This window comes from Coturnix japonica, chromosome 15 (genome assembly GCF_054131305.1).
Source record: "Coturnix japonica strain WE chromosome 15, WE-NBRP24, whole genome shotgun sequence".
NCBI lineage: Eukaryota > Metazoa > Chordata > Aves > Galliformes > Phasianidae > Coturnix > Coturnix japonica.
Window position 1 is genome coordinate 12,266,374 of NC_140677.1, and position 25,126 is coordinate 12,291,499.

At 35.4% G+C, this 25,126-nt stretch overlaps 1 protein-coding gene across 5 annotated transcripts in view; it reads right to left on the bottom strand.

Annotated features, from left to right (window-relative positions):
- CACNA2D3 (calcium voltage-gated channel auxiliary subunit alpha2delta 3) overlaps window positions 1-25,126 on the bottom strand; it is a 337,205-nt gene that overhangs the window by 242,666 nt on the left and 69,413 nt on the right. For all 5 annotated transcript variants that reach the window (XR_004308777.2, XR_001558078.3, XM_085516473.1 and 2 more), the window contains exon 3: window positions 20,849-20,965. Coding sequence is in view for 3 of the 5 variants with exons in the window: in XM_085516473.1 (XP_085372599.1) it covers window positions 20,849-20,965 (117 nt within the window). In the remaining 2 variants the exon portion in view is untranslated. The remainder of the gene's footprint in view (window positions 1-20,848; window positions 20,966-25,126) is intronic.

Below are 25,126 nucleotides of genomic sequence, written 5' to 3' on the forward strand. Positions count from 1 at the left end.
CCAAAATGAGAGAGGACAAAATGGATTTCCAAGTTTATGGATTTCCTTGTCATTCGCTGGTGACAGAGGAACAATAAGGACTTATACTGCACCCTGACTTCATCGGGCTTAAATAGATGCCAAATATGCCCAGATGTACCAAGAAATCCCACTAGTCCCAAGGCTAAGCACACATATATATTTCCCTTTGGCAATAAAGTATATCTGAAATCAGACTCGTGACTATGACCTTGACAGAGCAAGGTGAAAGGCTTGCAACAATAAAGGAATGAACAAAATAAATGAGTCTTCAGATTCCTTCTGGAAAATACAAACCACAGTTAAAACTTTAGAATAGAATCTCCTCCTTTACAGACAACTAAGACATAAAACCCCTGGGAGATTAATAAGAAAAGAGGCTGCAGCTTTAGAAGAGTCTATAGAGTTTTTTGGGAAATAGTGATACCAACTACCCTGACAGATCCAAATGATGCAAGAAATACAGAGGGCAAAAGAAGGTACAAAACAAGTGACAAGGGGGGCCAGAGGAAAACTTAGAAAGAAAAGCCAAGGAATACACCGGGTGGCACGAGAGTTATATAGTACTAATAATGCAAGACTAAATTGTGAGGATGTCAAAACATGCAGTAATCGCGTTAGTTAAAGGATGGACACCAAATTGCAGACATATTTATCTTCAAAACAAATGCAACTACAGGAAGATCAAAAGAGTATTTTACTGAGCTCCTCGATGCTGAGATTCACAAAAGCAAACTACAACCACCCAGACAGCTGAGCCATTTGGAGAAGAATGGGATTCTGAAGAGCTTCAAGAGGCAATCAAAATACTGAGGGGTAACAAAAGCACCAGGTGTGAGTAATCTTGCCACTGAATTATCAAGAACAAGAGGAAAAGGAAGTCAAATTCTTTACAGGGCTATTTGGCTACTTGGAGTTTTAGTTAGTATTTCAAGTATTAAAAAAAGAGATATGCCAATTTTAATAATAAAAATACAAAAATCTATTCAATTTACACAAAAGCAATCTGATGCTGGAGAAGAGCATTTGAAAACTTTAGCCTCAAGTACAATATTGGAAATCAGTTTCATTACACACACATTTAATATGCAGATGCATCTTAGACAAATGTCAAAGGGGTTTTTGTTTGTTTTTAAGTAAACAAAAATAGCACACAATCTGTTAAAATTAGAAACTTTAACAGATCTTCCCTGCTGATCTTAAAAGTCGAAATAACCTCACAATTGCAGCCAGCCTCCTTTAAGGACTAGTAGTATTGAAAACATGTGAATAACCTCATGCCATATGGAATTCCACCGATTTCACTGAATTTCTGTGGCATAATTCTGCTTTTACTAGTGGGACTTATGAAAGCAGATGAAGGGTAGCAGAGCACAGCGAAGCCTACTACCTGTCTGGCACCAAATCCGTCCCGCACAGATGGAGGAGGAATATGGTACAAGCTTCCACATAACAAAATTTGCAGTCTTCAGAGTAGTGTGGCAATACATACTGCTTAAAAAGTATTATGCTACTGTCAGTAGGACTTCCATATGGGGACTGCCATGTTCCCAGTGCACATATTACACCACTTGCTGAAGAAAACAGCCTTTTCCAAAGCACATTCTGTTGGCCAGGCTTAATGTCTTTAATATCTTTCCCTGGATAGCTTTTAGCTGACTGAGAAGGCCAAGAGAAAAATTTTTAGGTCTGTTACATAGAAAGACTGGGCATAGCCATATAGAACAGTATTAGTTAATTGACAGTTTGAGCATTAAATTCTTTAATTTTACTTTTTGTACGTGCTGTTGCTTAGGTATAATCTCCCCTCCCCCACAGTGTTCAGAATGTTTAGAAAATTATTTTTAAGTAGTGATATGAGTTATTTCCCATGAATCTTTAAGAAGTAGGAATGTGGACTAAGCCACAAACCAATAAAACCTGCAAGGTCAATTTTGTTCCACAAATGTGCAATAGACTGTATAAACGGTAATTAAATCCTCGGGTTTTTGAAGTTGTGATATTGCTCTCTTCTTCAGATACTCAGCAGGGATTTCCAAAAGAGACACTGAATCCCAGAGATCTCCACAGATATATCTAGCAATATATTTCAGTTCCTCACTTACACAGTCAAACATCAAAGTGGCGACGCGTAAACCCTTACACAGTAATAAAGTGGTATGCTACTGGTAAGTAGAATAGCACATCACTCCCTGGTATAAATAGGGATGTTATTAAGTGAATTAAAATCACATTTGGATACAAAGTTTATACTAACACCATCATGCTTAACTGCCTGATGAAATGAGCAAGGTGGAAGAATAGTATAATGTCTTAAAATTACGTGAGTGTAACATTTTTTGTATTAACTTCTAACAGCTGCAAAAAGACACACCATGAAAAATTACAGCCACAACTGCTTGTCTCCAACCAGTTTTTGGAGATCATCATTCAGATATCTGCTTAAGACCAAAAAAGACTGTCCAAAGCATTTTACTAGGCAAGAAAAAAAAGTACCATGACAGTATATAGACAACAATATTGTTTATATGACTTCCACTTTTATTTTGCTTTGTTTTCCATGTCTTTAGGAAAAAAAGTGTCAAAGGATATGCTAATAATAAGCTACAGTGGCAGTGAGAGATAAAACTTCACAGGTGAAACACATAATTCTCTCATAACCTTGGTAGCATGCTCACCTTCCCTGAACCACTCATATCATGAAAAGCCACTCTCTTTTTGCATCACATTAATCAGCCACAGAAGTGAAGAAACGGGGCTCATATTTTGATGGTTAGCTCTGCTTTGCCTTAATAGATCAAGAGCTAAAAATTGGTTTGGAAGCATCACTTCTAGAAAATGAAATAGTATTGTTTTTCAGCATCAACCACTACAAGGATCTTTGTAAAGAAAGATACCTTAGCACTGTAAGGCAGCTAATTATTCTATGCAGGTATACTAGTATTGCCATACATATCTTTTCAATCACTTTAACAAATTGCAGTGTTAAGTTCTTGAGTTTGAGTGTCAATTGTTATATTCAAGTATTGTTTATATATGAAAAAAATCAAACCTTGAAAAATCGCGTGGTTTGTTCTGCTGAGATGTCTAACTATTTACATCCCCCAAGTACTTTGAAGTCATCGTAGGAGTCATTCATTTTTCAGTTCATTTAACAGATATTACACACATTTTTTCGCCTCAATTAATATTGCCTAGGATTTCACAGTTTATCTTTTTTTTTCATGTTAGAGAGAAAACAAATATTATAAATATTCCCAACCAGCCTGCAACTGTCACCTTTATACATAATCTTAGCAACATTTCATATTTTGCAATGACAAAGCATATTTTATTCAGTCTATCATGAAAAAAGTTTTAAGAACCTTTTATCTAAGAATCTAAATGCAGCAAAGCCCTGTGTTTTCAAGCCATACATTACACCAGATTTTGAACAACCGCAAGAAAAGTGTTTATATATTTGTGCAAACCTGTGACCTATTCATGTTTCAAGGAAGATAGAAAACAAATTGAGGGAATTATAACAACTTAAGATATAAATAGGATTGAATAGCATGTTTCAGACTTGAATCAGGATATTAGGCTACCAGTGACGCCACACAGAAGTGATGCCAGCACATTAAATGCCAGCAAAGTCCTAGCCTCCCACTTGCCACAAATATTCACTTTTCCTCCTCCTAAAAGATGATGCATATGTGACAGGTTCTTAGCATTCTCCAAGTTGGTGTTGGTTCCTAGCTGTTATTTTTCAGTCATTCACATGTTTTTCTTAACATATACATTAACTTTCCTTACAGTAGAGAAAGCAGGGGAAAGCAAATATGTTTTATATTTGGAATGGACAAAAGAGCCTAGTGCCCGATTTAGCAGTTAGCAACCCTGCCCATGACAGTAAGTTTACTCTAGATGTTTTTCGATGTGTCTTCCAAACCAAGCTATTCTAAGATTTTCTCTAAAGGAAAACTTGAGGCTATTCCTCTTCAAGGTCATTCTTCCCTCCTGGAAGATAAACTCATCATCAACCACCTTTTTTCTTGTGGAAAGCTCCACTGCATCACAGAAACGACAGCATTAATCATGCTTTCCTCAACAGAATTACATATTCATTTGCATCCATTTTCCAATCTCTATGCTAATTTGAAAACTATCTTTCCATAGTCCTAACACTGGGTGCTCATTCGAGGACTCGCTGCCACTCTATGAGACAGAACCAGACATCATCATTCCAGGAGTTCACACAGCAGAAGGAAGTAGTCAGGATCAGCTACAATGTATTTTCATTCAAAAAGTTTGACTTCTCTCTTGTCCAAAATCAGTTAGAGAGCACCAAACAGAACACTACCCAGCACCCTGAAGAACTCTGGGTTCAGGTGGGTGACTTTTCCCATCTCTGGAAATTCAATTTGTTTTGGGTCAGTTCCCAAAATGAACTTCACATAGTTCACATTGCCTTATGACAAAGCCACGCTAAATAGCCACTGCTCAAATCCAATTCAGGAAAGCCAAAAAGAAAGTCACTTTATCAAAAAAGACAGTAAATCTTTTATTTCTGGACGAATTCCAAACTGATGAGTGACAAAGGAACCTGCCTGAGCAACAAGTGGGCAGCTCTGCATCACCAGGGATGTTCAACTGCTGGATGTGAGCAAGTCAGCACACAACCATCTGAGTATGTAAGCAACTCTGAAACATTACATATTAACAAAAAAAAAAAAAAAAAAGTATTTTCATGTCCTGCAGTGGATATCAGAGTGCATACAATGTCTGTACTGCTAAATCTTTTCAAGAGAACTGTGTTTTTCCTTTATTGTTTTGTTTCTAAAGCTTCATGTGCTTTGGTTCTCAAAGAAAGCAATAAGTACATAAAGATTTCTGAGCATTTCCTACAAGCTACTAGAATAAAAATAATCACCAGTATGAATGCTGTAGCACCACAGAGAGGAACCAGCTCTGTCAAAGGCACAGAAATTGTTCCAATTTACCTTTCAGTTTCAAAGCAAGAGCTTCATGGAGAACTTCAGAGAGCTCCTCTGGGCCACAAACAGCACTGCTCTGCCTTAGAGCCATTTGTCTCCCACACAGGCTCCTCTCTAGTTACTCTTTGTAAAGTACAGGTTTGGAAACCTCAAAGCCAATCAATCCTGCAGTCTCTGACTGTGGATGTAGGAAAGCAAAACCAAACTAACCCAGCTTCCATTTCACATAGAAGATCAAGTACTCTGCAAAGTGGGAAAGCAGGGTGTAAGGAATAGAACCCTCTGCTAATTAAAATATAGGGAAAGAAATATTGCAAGTCCATCCTCTGTTGCTGCACTCTTGGAATTTCCAGCAAATAGCAATGCTAGAGGGCCAGCACTAAGACCTGCAGATCCCACACATATAAGGGCTAATACCAGTGAGAAGAGGGCTGCAGTGATGGAAAGGATCGCTGCTGCCAGCCCTGCTATCACTGAAGACTGCTACCTAAGAATAACAGCATGCCTACAGGGAGAAAATGCTAATTCTGGTCTGTTTTATTATTTTCCTGGAGTAATGAAATGAGCCATGGTGGCATTTCATCCTTGAGGTTTAGGGTTTATTTTCAAATCCAAAATAAATGAAGCTGTGAACTCAGACTGACAGATTTCACACAGCTTACCCCAAAATTAATCAGTGCGTTGGAGGTATTCCTTTCTTTCTTTTTTAATTAAGTTATTTCCAGATAGAGTAGATTGAGGCATTAAAATTAAAGGATACAGCGAATTATATTGCTAGTTCGGCTGTTTGGCAACTTCAGTAATAATGTTAACACTTCTAGAAGCTCTCCATATTCCCAGGTGGCTTCTGCAAGATTTTTCTTGGTTTTTGGTCATGGTGTTCTGAGGCAAGTTTGATGTCAATTCCAGAAGACAGGGAAGTGCTTTACAGAATTCATTTTAGCTGTAATTTCTATTTCAAAGTCTCCCTTTGAAGATACCCCATACAGCAGACTTGATATTCTCAGAACATATGCATCACTGCATATCTAGTTTGCCTGACAGTTTAAGTGAGACATTTAAATATTCTCTCTTGATTGCAGTATCCCACATTTCACGTAAGTCCCCAAAAACCCTTTGCTCTCAATATCTTCTTTCTATATTACATGGCACAGATGACAAATTCTGAAATGCCAGGAACATCCACAGGCCAGAAATATTAGGTTGGTTGTTTTTTTTTTTGCCCTGTAGCAAAAGTTGATTTAATTTATATAATGAGAAAAGATCCAAAACATTGCCTGGGGACCATTTTGCAATGGTTTCTCTTGCAGTTACCAAAGGCATATTTCTTGGGGGAGAGGCTGGGGGGGAAATAAACAAGGACACTAGAATCTGTCAGTACATGAGCTGCACATCCATCAGAACTGCAGAAAATAAAAGAGTCCCCAGATTTAAAAAAAGAGCCTTGATTTAAAATAAAAACAAAAAGGATAAAGGAGGCTTCTATTAAAAATGATCAAAAGCTTGGCAGATTTCTTACGAGTGCAAGAAGAGAATGGTATTCCTAGTAAAGAGGAAAGAGACCTCTGAATACATGACAGACAGTGAGAGCTCTCTTTCAAATAACTGAGAAACTGTTCAGGTGAAGACTTGACCTGGGTTTATACTGTACTCCTTATTTTAAGAATTTGGAGCTGACCTTAAAGCTAAAAAACAAACAAAAAAGAAAGTCCTCCTTTTTTCCCTGCAATAAAAATCTATGAGATTTGAAGTTTTTTAAACAGATTCCTGCAAAGAAATCCAGCTCATTGCTAGCAAGGTGCCAAGAGTGCACCTTTTCAGGCTGTAAGTACCACCAGAACAAGACTACATACTGCCCCTCTATAGCTGGCAGCAGCACATCTAGACCAGCACTGCATCTCCAGAACATCGTCCAGCTGCTTTTGATACAAGGCTTTCATAAAACACAGATCTATATGCTTCTTTTCTTCAAAAGAAGCACAAAAGTGCATTTCATTATGAAATTGCCAATACTTGGAAGACAAGTTTATTTCCCCTGGAATTAGATAGGACATTGGCAGTAGGTCTGCCAAGTTATGATTCACTAAGCAGAGTCAAGGTTAGACCCAGATGCCAATAAAGATTCATTAAGTATGAAATACAATATCAGCAGTGTCTTTGTAATGACCTGAGTGCTAATTTTGGCTCAGAGTACTTGAATTCCCCAACGAAAGAAAAGTAAAGGGGAACAATTTAACAGCTTTTAACCACAAATATGTTAACGTATTAAACATTTGAAAAGATACCTGGAGCTATATAAAAGCAAGATAAACCAAGTGAATACACAATCTAACAAACTAGTAATGATTAACTCATATTCTTTTTCTATTTGTTCTAAAACAAAGGCCTACTCCTTTTTATTTTAATATTACCGTGATCACTGCACAAAAAACAATACGTTAATAAAATTTCCCTCATCTAAATCATATACTCTGTCACATCAGATAACTAAAACACTTAACACAATGGCACCTCGATTACAAAAACCATATATATAATTCATGCATTAGTTTTGTATTTGCAACACCTTATAATTATTTCATGTGGTATTTACTTAAGTAGAACAGGAGGGTTGAATTTTCAATAGAAGAGAACTGCGTGGGCTGAAATACTGAGATTGACAAGTCCTTTTGAACAGAAAATTGAAATAAAATAAAGCAACAGAAAGAAAGCTTACAAAGTTGGTAGATTAACAGTTTAATGTTTCTGTAAATTTTTATTGGCTGCTTTTATGCCAGTAGGCTGTACTTGTTTGTCTCCGAAGGAGCAGGATAAGCAACAAATTGTTGCATGAAGTTTGAATGTTACATTTCACATGACAGTAGAGGTTCTGAAGTTTTAATACAGCTTCCACAGTATCTCAATCTAAAGAAGTCCATCAACATCCCTGATGCTCAAGCTACCTTGGAAGTCTTTTGCTCCAACAAATTAAAGTTAACATATAGCTTGGTGCTTATGATTTTTAATAGTCCATCTACTTTTGCCTTCACAGTTCACACTTACACACCATGTAAGAAGAAATCCATTCCTATGAAGGTACCCACAGAGATTTCAGCCTTGTAAATTCATGAAAATAATGTGTAAAATATAACAAGACTATTGTAAGACTATTCATCTTTGTAACATGATACACTCTACTGAGCCATGATCCTCAGCTTTTCAGCTATGGAATGAGCCATTTAAGACTGCTTTTAAATCATGCATACATTATGAAACACTTCTAATTTTGACTTATTTTAGATGAGACATTTTAGCTATTTCATGTAGAAAGCCTTGAGTTTTCACTGACTACATCTTATCTCCTTTAATAAATATAATCCTCAGAAGGGACCAGCTGGATTTTTATGATTTTGCATCTACGTATGCTATGGTTGATTGCATACAAGTCATGCATTCAAACTAAATATATTTAAAATGTATATGCCTACAGACTAATCTAATAATAAGTGACATTAAGAATTGTAATGTGATATATAAGTCGTTATTTGGCATTACTCATAAAATATTTAAAAATTATCCTTGTCTATTTTGATGGTGTAGTAAAACCACATTCTTCCCTACGCCATCATCTGGCTGTATAAACTTGTGTAATAACCAACTTTCAAATCCCGTCATTAGAAATCTAATCTTCTAAAATATTCTAACAAACTTCTCTCACCCCTCACCCCCCCCTTCAGATACAAGGTCATTGTAATTTTTATTGTTTCTTTTGTAATTAGTAGGCTGCATACTGCACATGGCAGCAGAACTGTAAAGTAACTGAAAAATATACAAAATCAAATAACAATCTTCCAAGGGCTGGAACTTATTTCCAGATTCACAATTATTATTTTTTTTTTTTGTTTTTTTTTGTTAAGCAGGAAGTCCAACACCTAGTTTAATAATGCTTAAGGAACAGTAAGTACAAAAGGAAAACTGATTAGAAGGTAAGATGAGGCCTCACATGGCGAGTAGACCCAGTAGAGCAAAGTAGGCTTAAAGTTTTCAAAAGACTCAGATAACAAGGGAAGAAAATTAACACGTAACTCCAAATTTTTCATATACCTATAAATATACATAAAATAAAACAGCAGAATTTCTTCACAAAATAAGTATGCTGGGAAGAGACAGACGGGCTACAAGTGAGATGGGAAGAAAGTGGTGGACAGTATTTATATAACACAGAAGTGGTGAAGTACTTGCCTGAAGTTTAGTATAAAAGTCACAAAAGACTGAAAAATTTTTTCTTTTCCTTCTTTTAATGAGAACTTGGACACAGAAGAGAGGAAAGAACCAAAGTAATTAAGTAATTTCCACGAATCTCCCAGATAGAGCACTACAATAGCTTCTAGCTTAAGTAAGGTCTACCAAGGCATTGCTAATTCCTTCAGTGCAGGCTGTCATACGAACTGCTGAAAGTAATTAACTAATCTACATCCCTCCAGCTTTCACTACACACTCCACCTACTTAGTCATGAAAGACAGCAAATGAGTCTGCAGACTATTTGTGATTATCCTGCACTATGGGCATCAGGAGAGAAATGGAGTAATAAAATGTATTTCTACCAATCCATAGTGTTTTCAAGCAATGCATTGGGTAAAAGTTCAACACCATCATCACCTGCATCCAGGATGGGAACACATAGTACTGCCTGTATTCTCACAGATGTAGAGCAGATTGAAACAGACAAGCAAAACTGAGTCGTTACAGTAAACATATGTATACATTATTTTACCCAGCATTAATGGCTTTGTTCTGTATATCACAAAGTTTCAATGGCCAAAGAAAGCAAACAAAACCAAATGCCTCAGCCTACTGATTTAATGAATTTTAAGTTCAGCTTTTCATGAGGCATATAGAAACACAGCAACAAGTGTATGCCACCACACCACATGATCTTAGCACGTACATAGCTCCAAGCCACTCCCCAGCAGTGGTCAGCAGTGTGTACTTAAAAAAGGACATAATCAGTGTTTAATAGACTTCTTGAACTATGTCTTGACTATATGCACAGTCCATCGGCATATTAATTAGCCACCTGTGGACTTATCTTTATTAATTTAATTCCTTATTAAATTTCAGTAAAAAAAAATAAAGATCAGGAGGCTAGTCATTTAATTTTCAGATCACGAGATTGAAATTACCTGAAAGCAAAAAGAAAATAACTATTCCTATTTCTGTAATGATTCAGTGACATTTAAATGAAAATTGCTTAATTCAAAAACCAAGACAGTATTTCCATTTTTATATGTCAGAAATATTTGCATTAAAATAATTTAGTCTCCTTAGATACATCTTAAGAATAACAGTAGTAATTTTTCATGTGTAAAAACAAAACACTTCATAAATATCCATAAAAGAAAGATAATTAAGATAAATTCAAAATTAATAACTATAGAAATACTAATTTACTGGCAGATTTAAAAGAGTAAAATTACCGTCTCATCACAAGATACAGGAAATGAATGATAATAATGATTTTCTTAACAAAAATCCTTCACCAGTGTCAGGAAAAAGTTCAACATAAGCCAACCTTGTTTAATTACAGATATTATTCTAGCCTGCTGAGTGCCTGAAAGAGGACAAAACCTCCTCAGTGTGTTAGTTCCAAAGGTTACCAGAACCCAACAAACCCAATCCACTGCTGAAACACTGTGAAACGCAAAGGGGCCTTTCACTGTTCTCCCTTAAGATGCCTTCTGTCTGTGACACAAATTTGACAGCTATTTCAAATAAACAAAACAGTTTTAAACTGTCTCAGCCTCACACATAAGAATTATGTGAAAAACCGACCACAGTTGTCCCCTGAGCTCTGACTTACAAGAAGTTGCTCTGCAATCATTTTACAAGGTTCTAGAGCACATCTGGAAAGGGGGATGTGACAATATGGTATAATTTGCCTCTCCAATTCTGGCTTAGAATAGATACATTCACAGATATCAAGCAGTTATTTCCTTTTCTCTTGCGTGTAATGTTCTTGGTGCATTTTTCCATTCCATTGGAATGATCCATCAGAAATAAAGGGTACAAGACTTTTTCTATAACAGTATTTCTGTAGTGCAGTGTGTCCCACTGATTCCTGTAAATTAATCTTTATAATAAAAAACAGCTTCATCAATAAAACTTCAATTTACAGTATCACTTTGGAACTGCTCATTTTTTCCATGCAATACCTTTTTTTGTTATGCTTTGTTCAGACTGTTTGTCCTCCTGCTGTACTTCCACAGCACTGCCAGAAGCAATCATCCACGATATGCTGTGCTAACTTAAAGGACAAAGAAATGCTTTTGATCCAGGAATACAAGTCTGTACCTATTTTTACAGCCTGTAAAATAACTTATAGTTTTCTCTATAATTTATTGCTTTTTTTCCCCATGCATAAATAATTTTAAAGCATTTGCTAACAAGCCATAATCATACAGTGTGACACTGAAATCAAGATGCTACCTAAAATAAATGACTGTTGCACAATACCGAAGACAAAGAACCAAATGACACAACCCTTGAGAAAGACAGACTTCAAAATGAAAAGATCAGCTACGCAATTTTCTCCCTCAAACACCTCAAATACCACAAAAACAAAATCACATTTCTGCTTTTCTGGGTGTCATCTCTAAGCAGAAAAGCAATGCCAAGCACATCAATCCCCATACCTGCTCTTACACCAGTGCACTGCAGCACAGCTTTGCAGAGCACTTGTCCTCAGCTGCTCTTTCTGCAGATCTTAATCCTATAACATAAATGTTTTAAGGTCTTCATTCATCTACACAGGAAGAATTGCTTGGACAGTTTTGCAAAACCCTACATTCAAAATCCATCTTAGGAAGTGATTTAAAACCACTTATCAGATTATTTTAAAGCATACTTTAATGAATCAGTCAATTAATCAACAGCAATTCTAGGTTCTTAATAGGATTCTTTACATCATTTCTATCGCTTCTAAAGCTGCTTTATCTCCAGTGTCCAAGACTCCAATAACAACAGAAGTTGATAGCTATAAGATTCAGGGTTGGGAAGGTTTATGTTGCTCTGGTGATATTGCCCATCTGTCTAGCAGAAGCCTCAAAACTAAAAATCATTTCGTTCTGCAAGACAGTAAACTTTTGTCTTGCTCCGAGAAAAAGTGAATTTCAAGGTTTTTCCCCAATACTTCAGGTTTGTAATTTAAAATACTTTTAATCAAATATCTACAGCTTGAGCTCAAGAGCTCACCTTTCTAAAACCACCGTACAGAAGAAACTGATTCTCTACAAATCAGCTGGAACAGAAGATGCTAACCTACATTATGGAATATCAGGCTTGAAGCAACTGATTTGCACACAGGTGATTAGAAATTTCCCTAAACATCTGGGCATTCGCCAGAGTAGCTGACACACCTCTAATTAGATAGGAAGATAGTTTGATGTGGTTTTAAGCCACCATGAATAAAGAAATTAAAACCCAAATTAAATTTAATTGATCTGACTCACTCCTGTGTCTCTCCTCTGCTTTCCTTTCACACAGGCTGTTCACCTCATGCAATGAACAAAATCTGAGTTTATCTAATGAAAATAAAGACCCTTTTAGGTTACTGGCTTAGGGTTTTGAGTTTTTGGTTTGCTTGTTTTTGTTCTGAATAATCCATCAGTCATAGAATCCAGTACCAATTTGCAAGCATATCCAAGTATAGGGTAGTATCAATAAAAAGTTCGACATTATCAAATAGAATGAGATTTTTTTCCTACTATTCATCAAATATTCCAAAGATTATCTTTAACTACTGAAAGCTCTAAAAACCACTTGCCTCAGCTTTTTCCTTACTATGTTGCCTTCCTGTGGTGCTCCTGCAGCCACCTGGGCTGAGCCACAGCACCTAGCTGATCTGGCATAGCAACCTATATCAATCAGAAAGTTCAATTCAATGGATAACCCAGGAGATGTAACAACAAAGGGACTAGCAAGCCAAAAAGGTGTTACAAAGAAAAAAACAAAGTACTCACCCATCTCTGAAGATCTAGGCTAGCAAAACTCCACAAGGGAGTGATCCCCAATGATAGATCCTTCCCGAGTGGCAGTCAGCCCTTAAACATGGTCTAAGAGAGGTGCAGCTGGACTCCACCCTTTCTGATTACACAGCTGAATTGCCTTCACCTGTGCTCCCAGGGCTGACCAGGTCCTTTCCCCAGGTGATCAATCAGCGGTTCAGGCCGGGACTCAACAGTTACCATACAGAAGTGTAAAGGAAGAGCGGAGCCAAGAGTAAATTTCTTTTAAAAATAGATTCTCCTTAGAGAATGTTTCATTGAAATGTACTATTACGGAGGAGCGCCTGCGACAGTTTTGGATGGACACAGATGTACACTGCAATCACCAAAAATGTGCTACCAGTTTGTTTCCAGATCTTGTAATGGGAAAGAGACAGCAGCATGATCATCTGTGCTGTGACGAGCACAGGGCATGCCCCAGAGGGTTCTCTCCAAGAAGTTACCTTCGTTAGTTATGTAAACATTACACTGAATGTGTGTCATGTTGCAGAAAACAGGCAAATATTATACAAACAGCATTGCAGGCCATGGGGGTACTCTCTCAAGAGGGTATTTAAAGTAGTCAATTAATAATAAGTAGCAGCAAGCCACCTAGAAGTGAGCTGAAACTGATTTTTTTTAATTATGTTGTCATGACATAGAAGTATCAGTGCTTACAACATCTGAGAACAGTGTTTATCTTTCCAAAAATGGATTTAATGATATGTACGCAGAAAATGAAATAAAAATTATAAATAACTGAACAGGTGGCAATCATGCAAGTGGAATTAAACACACCGTATAAAGTTTCACTATTTGAAGCGATACGTATAAATCAGACAGTAAACAGCAAGTTGGAAATACAACTATTTTTGTTAAAATAATGTTAAATATTAAAATATGGTAATTCTCTAAAACAGTGATAAGAAAGAAGGATACATGAGGCCAATCTCCTCTAGTTTATTCTTCCAAAGCTACTTTACTTTTTTCTTCCTGCTGTGAGGAAAGCTATTTTATGTTGTTGATGGCAAACACTGAATGTTATATACTTTTGCAATGAAGTTTAGTAAATGAATTATTCTGTGAAGTGTCTGATTTGATTTTTCTCTCTGCCTGTACTTTCAGATAAGTGTTTCATATTTGAAAGCACTATCTTTAAATACTTTTCACTTTTTTTCCTCAGCACTAAGGATAAAACTATCATAATCATTTCCAGCATAAAATGCTTTTAGATTTTCTCTGTAAGTCCTCATTTTCCCCCTTTCCTTTTATTTAAGAGGGGTTTTGTGTGTGTGCGTTTTTGGTGGGTTTTTTTTTTCCCCTAAATTTAAACTTCCAAAAGAAATTCACTGAATTCCCTGGGGCTACTTAGATTGGTTTTATTGAGCAGACAAATTGCCTGGAGTTTTAAAGCCAGACAAAATTCAAAGCCCAGTTTAAGTTACTTTGTTTGGGTATTTATTTCAAGCTGCACCAGAACAATGAGAGCTTCAGATCTGCAGTACCATATAAGTTGGTACTCAGGAAATGCTTCCTGGAGGCCCCATGTGCCAGATTATGTGCATGACTCTAAAAATCTAAAGAGATACGATTTCCTCCAATCTCTTAAAAATAATCAGAACAAACTACTGTCCTTTCCTTAAAAATGAATCTACCAAGTTAACAGTTTCTCCCTTTAATACAGATTAGTACACAGGGTCTGAAAGTAGAATATTATTCCTGATCAGTGAAGAAAGGTTGATAAACAAAATTATCTAGACTTACATAGTTGCTGCAATGAAGCCATTCCTGAACTATTAAAAATAATTGACTAAGCGGATAGTGAAGAATCTCAGTGAAGTTCTTGCTGGATATCTTTCTATGGAAGTTAAACATTCAAACTTTGTGCGTGTGAGAAAAGGCAAGCAACTGAGTTAACCAGGTTTTCCCTCTCTCTCCCTGTCATCCTCCAGTAAAAGAATTGTTTTCCACAGTCTCAACAAAAGTGGGCTTTAAGAAATTTTTTAGACACAGATTTGATGAATACCCTTAGTTCCATGCTCTGACTCAGTGCTGCAGACAGAGCTCCCGGCTCCCACAGCACCCAGCTGCTCTGTCCCACAGGTAGCACAGGTGTGCAATCAGCTGATTGCTGCTTTCCCCTTTGTTCACCAGCAACATGGCCAAGGGCAGGTTGCAGTTCCCTAGTAGGTATGAAGGCTAAGGATAAGAGAAGCCTACTGGCTCTTCAATGAGAATGAAATAATGATTTTCAATATTTATTTCTTTATTATCTCTCAGAAGTCACAGCAATATCTGTTTACAAATATACAGTTTTTTGAAAACTCAGAATTCAAAAGTAAAGAAGCAATATGAGATCTAGATGAACTGAATTAAGATAAGCTTGCTAATACTGTATTTCTTGAAAATCTTAGTTTCTGCACATCAAAAATTCAAATGTTAAATGCAATGGCAGTAAACAAGAAAAATATTCAATGTGTCTTTAAATATTCTTCAAGCTATAATTACTAAGTATTATGCTTCTAAATAATCCTCTGGCTGTCAGTGGATTATTAACCATCTTATTATCTTCCAGTGTAGTCTACTTTGCGAAAAATTAAGTAAAGCTCTTAATGCTTTCAGAACAGAAATTCAACACTTACATATGAAGAACCAGTCAAACTGTGAGCAAAATTCAAATGATAGCAGAAGTAACTAGCAACAATTAAGTTAAAATATTAAATGTGAATGTAAAAATACTGCTGAAAAGTTTTAATTTGATGCTAGTAATTAACACAGTTGTAGCTAATTCTCTTTTATTCATTATGTCCTCATTCATTTCAGACTATTTATAGTGACATTGGGTTGTTTCACCATAATTTCCTTCCACCCATAATCATATACAAATTTTACCTTCAGTAATTTATATATATATATATATATTTTTTTTTCATCTATTGATCAAAATAGCACCCATCGAGCAGCACAGCTTTAAGTAGCGTATGCTGATATTCATTTTCCTTTGTAATTCTACAGATACAAGTTAGATTGATGAGGGAGCACTATGGACAGTAGATATGTGTTTATTATACATTTTAATATAGCCAGGCTAATACTGTAATAAGCTTTGTAGCTTAGAACCTTTTCATCTTCTACTGTATGAATATGAAATATTGACAACCATATCCTTCTCAAGAATGCCATTCTCAATCTAGCTTTGATCTAAGTGATAGAAAATTAGAATGAAAATAGCAGTAATAAAACCCACAGTGGACACTGTAGAAAGTGCACATCTGAAACAGTCTTGTAGAAATAGTACCTGTTCAAAAAATTCACTGGAATATTGCTCACTGTTGCCTCAATTTTTTCTTTGTTGGAAGTCAATATGTTTCAACCACCAAGTTAACAATATAAAATCTAGATGAAAAAGAGCACCACACAGGAATGTCCTGTCCTCAGTAAATGCTCTAAATTGGCATACAGACATAATAGGAACATATTCTGCTTCCCTGAATTAAAAGATTGTTGGATTTTGCTATTTTAGCTTTTTCTTATTTTTATTTAGTTTTTTGATTTGTTGAAGTCTCCCATTTTCAGCATAGCAACTTATTATAATACTTCTCATTTCTACCCATCGTTAACTAAATTAGCTTCCCAAAACAAAAACATTTAGGTCCCTCTCATATCCAGGCCTTTCTTATGACTGCATTTTCTCTGACTTTCATCAGCGAGGCCACATTCTGTAACCACCCATGACACCTGTAAGGATTTAACAACTATCGAAAGTGACAGCAGACTCAAATGGAAACTGTGGGAAAAGTAGTCAATAAATCTCAAGTGTAGAACACACTGAAAACAACCTACCCCTAAGAAAACCAAAAAAAACTCCCAAAACTTTATATTAAAAACTTCCTCACTAATGACCAAATGTAAATAATAGTAACTTTCTAGCTTTCTATTTGTATTTAATTTTCAGTAGGTTTTTTTGTATGTTTTTAGTGACATCACTTAGAAGCACTAAAGTGAACGACTGGAATAACTCTTCTAAATGAAAGGTGTTTAAGCAGTTGGTAGAGCTACCTCCAAATCCAATTCTAAATATGAGCCTCAGCCAAACAGAAAACAACCACCACCTTCCCTGATCAACATGTCTGATCAATGAGGAAGCATTCTTCTTTAAGCAACACACCTGAATTAAACACTACATGCTGCCAAGGAAAGAATAAAGAATTTGTGGGCAGTCTGTAAGTAAAGCTACATTCATTGGCTAGCCTATTCAGCACAATTACTTTAGTTTTCCTAATATGTATATTCATAGCTCTATGTTCATCCAAGCAAGCTCATTTTGCCCTCCCAGCATAAATTATATTTTGCATGCATGTCTTTGTGTATATATACACAGATACAAATCAAAATTGATCTATTGATCAGGGTACCAGTTCATCAGTAATTGCCAGGCAACGTTGGTGGATTTGAATATATTGCTTACTCAGATCATGCACAGTCACACACATGCAAATCAATAAGCTGCATCTGTTAATATTACATATGTAAACTTCAATGTGTGTAAAGGTATGTAATCTCCCTTACATACGCATCGATAAAATAAATTGTGCAAATGCATTCATATACTGAATATATATACTAAGTATAAACATTTCAAACACACATTACACTTTCTTTTTATCCACATATGAACAATACAGCTCTAATAATATCTGAAAACAGTTTGAAGACCACTGTAGAAAGCACCTGTGGGGAAAAATAAAAATCTATTTTTCCTCATTGTAAATGTTCGTTAAATATTAATGCTGATATTCTAGTCCTTGGAAGATCTCTCTGCATGTGGAATTTCATGATAAAAAGCTTTAAACTCACGGGTTTCTCAAGATAAACCCCACTGGCTTACTGATGCATGAATGCCCTGAAATTGAATTACTGTACAACAGCAATTACTTTTCACAGCACAGTTATAATGAGAATCAGCTCCACAATGAACACCAGGTAGCTACGGTAGAAAAGTTAATAAAAAAAATAGTTTTATTTGCATTTTCCGCTGTAGCAATTGTAGTTACCTGAAAGAAAAATAATCCTCAGAAGTAAATCAATGACCAATTTTATAGGATTCTCTTTTCCTGCAGAATGATACGGTTGAAAATGGAAGTTTAACTACATAGCTATTATTTTAATTCTGGCTTCTGTTTTAAAATAATCCCTAACAATTTATATATCATACTACTTTCTTTCACTTCCTTCCTTTCTTTGTTTTTTTTTTTTCCATGACACCATTAACTAGAAAAAAAATATATAAAACCAGCGAATGAATAGTTTTAATTCTACCTCTTTTCTGCCACTAAGTTTCTTATAATAGACCTTTGTCAGTAAGCACCATGCCATCATGCTCTATTCTTTTTAGTTTCCAAAGAGCAGAGACAGTAGAGAATCATGTCACCTCTTAACATTATTAAAATAAAGAAAAACAGCTAACTTTACATTAAGGCTGAGCAAACCCATTTCCTCTGAATGAAATGGGTAAAAGTCCAGGAAAGGTGTCTGAAGTGACAGTGGACTGTGCAATGATCTCCAACTGATTACTGTAAAATTAAAACTACCGCCGAACAGCTCAGGACATATTTATTTATTAATTTATTTATTAATACGTAATGGGCAGTAAGAATTTTTTTCCAATCAGAATGGCATGGTTTTAACAAGATACCTCTGCATTTGCCACAGTTATAACCAAAGCTTATTATTAACAATTTGGAATTAAAACCACTCTTCCATGGTATTAACTCAAACCTTGTCACAAACATTTAAAAATGAGATTTTATTTGCCTGAAATTTTATCAAGTAGGGCAGTGTTAGGGAAGAAACAGTTAACAGAAATATCCTGATCTGACATAAATCTAATGTAAATAATGAACACTAGGAGTAGGGGGAGTTGCTTGCAAGGGTTTCCATCAGCAAGTAGATGACAAAAGGTTACATAATTGGTTTAGCACTTTCAGTTTTCCATTTATTTTATGTATCTGACAGCACAAAAATAGGACATTTTTGTGATAGGATAATTGCATAGTGAAGGGTAATTCAAACGGGATGAATATGATAAAAATCACACTGAAGCAACTAATAACTATGAAAAGCGATGAGACAAAGATAAAAATTCAACCAGACTATAACGGAGTAGGAGGGAGAAGAGAGTTCAGTAGTGATTAGTACCTCAGAACAAGTTAATGCGTTTGAAAGTACAAAGCAAAACAAAACAGAACCACCTCAGATGAGCCACGTCTCGTAATTATGAGAAAAATAACGCTCCTGGAAGATACACTAGAGAAATTAACTTTAAAATGAAGCCTCCATGTTCAAACCAAGCTTCTAAATGCAACTATGTGAAGAAGCCAAAGCAGCTCTATACACTTCACCATTGTTGGAAAACATTCATTACAAAACTTTAACTGAGAGAACAAGTGCTTTTCCCCCACAGTGCTCCACACCTGTTCTCTTTCACTGCACACAACTTGCAGTCACTTCTAGCTCTAGCAGATCACTGCTCTAAGAACACTTCTGGACATTTTAACAACATCAGGGCAGTAGTTTTCTCTAGAAAATAAGGAAAACCATCATTCCAGAATCAATGGTCTTCTGCATGCAATTTGCAGGTTACTGGAAGCTGCTGCACATAACTTAAAAGTGCAGTTTTCCCTCTGAAAAACAGACTTAAAATGCTGCTGTGGGGTTCCATGTTTTTTGTCTTTCCCTGCTTCCCTGCCAAGTGATCTCAGTTTACAAGCTGAAATTTTACTTTGCTGCCAACCCAGAAAATTCAGCCTCTGAAAGAGCACCAAATTCCTTCCTACCTTTTGCATTAAAATAAAATAAAATGATAAAAGTTTGAATTGTTTCTGCAGCTACACAAATGGAATCCCCTTCCTTTGGTGATGCCTTCAGCTGCACAGTTGAGATGCTGAGACCTCCATCTCAACTGAACAGACATATGGCCAAAAGCAAGGCAGATGACAGTATAGAGCATCACCACATCAGATTGTCAGCTCATCGACACTACCGATACAGCAGGAACTACGGTTATAAGCAGTCACCTCAGTTTCAAAGAACAGTGTAAAACAAAAAGTAGAACAGGAATAGCTGCTATTTGTTAGGGCAAGTGTTATAAATAATAAAAATAATAATCCTATTTAATGCAGAAGAACACAGGTGTCAGACTTTTTCCTTTTACTATGGTAAATCTACTAAGACAACTGATCACAAATAAAGTGTCAGAAGGGAGTTAAAAAAGAAAAGAAAAAAAGAACAAACCACTCAGGCCTGCAGAAGCGCAGAAAGTAGATAGCTACTGTAGATGGTTGATAGGTTGCCTTTATAGTGATGTATTACTTACCACAAATAAAGGAGTTTGGAGTTCATTCCTATATGAAGCATTTTCATCTTTTTCTTGACCTGATCTAAAGGACAGCTATTGGAATCAGAAGTTTCTCCCAGTACTGTTTTTGTACTAGAAAGCAATAATATGAAGTCTGCTTTGGTTTGATGATGTGAATTCTAATACAATAATGCACAACCATACATAATAGCTATGTTTTACCAAACACAAGTGATAGCTTACAAATCCATATGGGAAACAGGTAGTCCAAACCTTGCTACACTTTTGTGTTTACCTATTGATGACCAAAAAAATATTATATATATTCTCTCGAGAACTGAGTTTAAAAATACTTCTGAACACTTCAGTGTTTCCATTTCATTTTCAGTTGCTTGTACCTCTTCCAGAGCAGAACCTAAATTCCATGCTTAGTTTGACATTAGAGAATGAAATAGCAGACAGGTCTGCTGCTTACCCGCACAGCTTCAGACTTCTTATGAAACATTTCTTCCATGTTCTTTGCTAACTTTTTCACAAGCTGAAGGCCATCAATTTCTTCTATTGCAACGTCTTTCTCATATTCTTTGTATTTCTGAGGGAAGAAATGAAAAAAAATAATAATAATAAAAAAGAATTAAGGAAAAATTATTCAAAGGAACCAGTTGAAATTTCAACAACTAATGATTAGTTCCATTTACGCTGATGCTGACATTCTCAATTTATTTGGCGCTTATTTGTTGACAGAAGGCTGCTGTGCACTAACATACAGAAGAAATAATGGGGTTAGTACCAGAACTCTGCTAAGAAAATACAGTAGAAATATTTATGCTATGCATAATAGGAATATAGTGATTTTCCTTCACAACAGTTAAATTACCCCTCCAGACAACCAAACATCAAAATATTGAAGAAAAAAATCTCTGTATTCCATTGTATTCCATTCAGAAATATTTAAAACCAATGATACACATACATATCTTAGCCTTTTAGAAACCTGCTCCAATGAAGATACAACAAATACCTATTTTATGTGGTTAAAAAAAAAAATCCTTAGATTAGGAATACTTATTGTATAAGCATATCTACATGTCCTTAACTTTCCTTGCAAGGAAAACCCTCAACAAACCACAGAAATATGTACATTATCTGAATGCAAAGCATCATTTGCACAGTATGGATGAACATTAACGTTTGGTTTCATTCACAACATAACTCTTAGACTGAAAATACAATCAACTTTATCCTCATTATTTTCAGCATAACAACCTTGGAATTTTGTTGTTTATTTCAATCAGTGTTTATAAATGAACCTTGTACCATAACATAATGTACCATAAAAAAATAAAAAATAAAAAAATAAAAATAAAAAAATAAAAATAAAAAAGTGTAATATTCTCTGGAGACAAATTTCACAGCATTTTATATGGGAGCTGTTTCTCCTACTCACGTCACTCTGCTATATTGGTAATATTAAGTAAATTCATAAAGAACATTTGCCTTTGCAGTAATGATTTTCTCCAAAACATATGCAACACAAGAGAGAAGGAATAATAAGGAGATAAAAGAAAAATGGCTTAAAGCACCAGAAAGAACATTTCAGTGATCAAAACAATGAATAAGTGAGGACCAGTCATGACCTGGCAGGTGACAGAAGAAAGGAATTTTTTGTGAGAGAATTCCTGTGCATTTATTCTCATTTCTTCCAACTAATTTTCAAGGCAAATGACACTTCGAACCAGCTTTAATCTGAATGCTTCTCTGTAAAAGCTTTCATTAATGTTTTGAAAATTTGATAAAATATCATTTGCAGACCATGTCATAAGAAGGGTAGCAATGACATCAGAAAACATTTAGGATATTTAATTTTTTGTATTCTGTAATTTTCCTATTCCAGTAATTATTTTATTTACTTTTACATTGCTTCCCACTATGAGACAATTTTATTTCAGACGAATATGCCTCAAGCAGACTGCCTGCCTTTTGTTCTTTGGAGGATAGCAGGATGTTTTTTGTCCCCCTTTTAGCCTTTTTTCCCCATGCCTATAGATGTTTTCATTTCAGCTCTGCAAGTCCAGTACTAATCTCAGGCTCAAGTTCTATTATCCATTCTGAAAAATATAGATAGATGATTAGATAGATAGATAGATAGATAGATAGATAGATAGATAGATAGATAAGATAGATAGGATAGGATAGCATTGTCTCAAATAGACATATCTTTCTTTGTGATTATTGGAGAAAACAAAAGAACAGAGTAGACAACAGAGAGGTAAATATTACTGTAATGAAGTGTGGTAAAATGGACTAGATAACAGTAAATTGAAAACACTCCCAGTTAATTAATGATCTCAGTCTGCACACGTCCCACAGGATTAGAAGCTTTGGAGAATATAAAACAAGTGACAAAATGCACTGCTATGAACAACTATCATATTTATTATGTCAACAGACTAAGTACAAATTTGACTCATTTATTTCAAACTGCACAGCTCATGTTCAACATATCAGAGTCTGATAAAAACTGTTCCCTGCAGTATTGATCTTCGAATTCTTAGAAAGTATTCTAAAATACATCCTTCAAGAGGCTGTTCTCAGGTCTCCGGATGTATTGATTTAAGCTTTGCAGTTAAGTGAAGAAAATCAGATTATTCACTGCATTTGTTGGAAAATTGCATGTTAGAATGAAATTAAACACATTTTCTAGCCACAGAAAACTGCATCATATAGTATCTCAGGTTACTGAGGAAATGTATTAAAGACTCACATTTCTTAATTTTGAATAATTTCTATTTTTTTTTTATAATTAACAAGTAGCTTGAATTCAAAATATGTGGGAGTGAGATACTACTCAATACTTTCATTCATTTTCTAACAACAAAAGACCACACATCTTGCATAGTGCGTGTCCAGCCAATTGCTGGAAACCTTCAAGAACATTTGCAACAAACTAGGAGTATTTACTTGATCCACAAGACTTTGGCAATCAAGGTGTTTACTTAATATGTATTTTATATTCAGAATTTCATTGCCATAAAAACAATCCTACTATTTATTCAGCCATCAGTGGAAGGTTCCAAGACAGGAGAAATGATGTGGCTGGAAAGAATAGCAGCTTTTAGAATTCTTTTACTCTACTGTTTGTGTGTGGAGGGGAGAGGTGCCAGCTTTGCCTGTGCATGTGCATGAACCTCCTCCTCTCAGTACTGACTGCTCAGGAAGATGGTAATTTTCTTTGAGTCTAGAAAGATGCTGACCAACAAAAGTATCAACACAAGAAATCTGAGTCAAAGCAGATACGAAAAAACCATCACAAAATAAATCTGCTACAAAAAAAAAAAAAAAAAAGTCATTAACAATGGACTCTCTTCCTCCCACCACTCCCACTGCTGTCTGATCTCCAGTGTTTCATTGTTTTCCTGACACTAAAATTTACAGTCTGCATTTGGTTTTAATTTAAATAAATTAGCTAAAAGCACTCAGACGTTCACTCAAAATAAATTTGAACAAATTTTAAAATACAGTTATTTTATTTTAATGTAATCTTGAAGAAACAATTTCAACCTTACTGGCACAGTGCTAAGGAAAAACTATTGGAAAATTGCTGGTGGATAATACTCAGCTTTTGGCCTGGGTTATCCTTTATACTGCTTAGATGCAAACTACATTCATATATCCACTCTGAATAATTCTTCCAAACAATGCTTTAAATCAGCCATTTTCCTTTCTTTGTCAAAAATATAAACTGTAAATAACTGATTTTTCCACAAAAATGTATCAAAATTTAGTGTCATAGTTAGACATTTCTCTTGATAAGTGGTCTTCCAGTTGCCAAGAAGACTGTGCAGATACAACTAAGCAACTTGTGGTTTGTTTCTTTTTGTTAGCAAAATTCACATTTGCTAGGAAATTCTCCACAGAGACGTGAACATTTATCATTTGACACAACAGATAAAAAATAGGTTATTTCTGCAATATCAGCTTTATCACATCATTTCACATAAGTACCGGCAAAGACAGAAAGCACTTCACTCTCAGAACTTCTAATGCTGTTCATCGATATAGTTTAGGGGTCTTTTTTGTTTTGCTTTCCATCCTTCTCCACGTGCATGGTAAGCATTTGTCTAAAATCTCCATGCCAGAAAAGAGTCCACACAAAACTCAAGTCTGAATCACTTAATGCAATCCAAACATTTGGCACTGAAGTATAAAGAAGTACTAAATAAACAATACCAACATTAATTATGGTTAAAAAGCAAAAAAACAAAAAAAACAAAAAAAAACCAAAAAAAAATACAAAGAAACAAACACAAAAACAAACATGCAGATTGAGTGAGTAAGGAATAAAAGAAATATTCTCTTGAAGAAAGACAACTTCAGAAAGATACCACAGATCAGCTACAGTTTGATAATTGTGTTCCTCTTTCTGTATCTACCTGTAAACTTTTATCAAAATCCAGATAATTGTGTTGTGTACCAAAACATTTCAAGTTACGGGCAAGTGTGTAAGCAGTTCTCAACATCACTCTTTCAACAAGTGGGTGCTTTGAACATAGGCAGAACTATCTATCAAGAAAAGACTTTCCACTTCCAGATCTTAAGAGGCAGCAAATATCACTACCATCCTGATTAAAGAATTGTATTTACTCAACAGCAGCTCCATAATAAGCCTTTAAAAACAATCTGTGTTGCATATTTAGGAACAGATATAAGCCTCTGAGATGTATTCATGACTATGTCTTGCATATTTGCACAT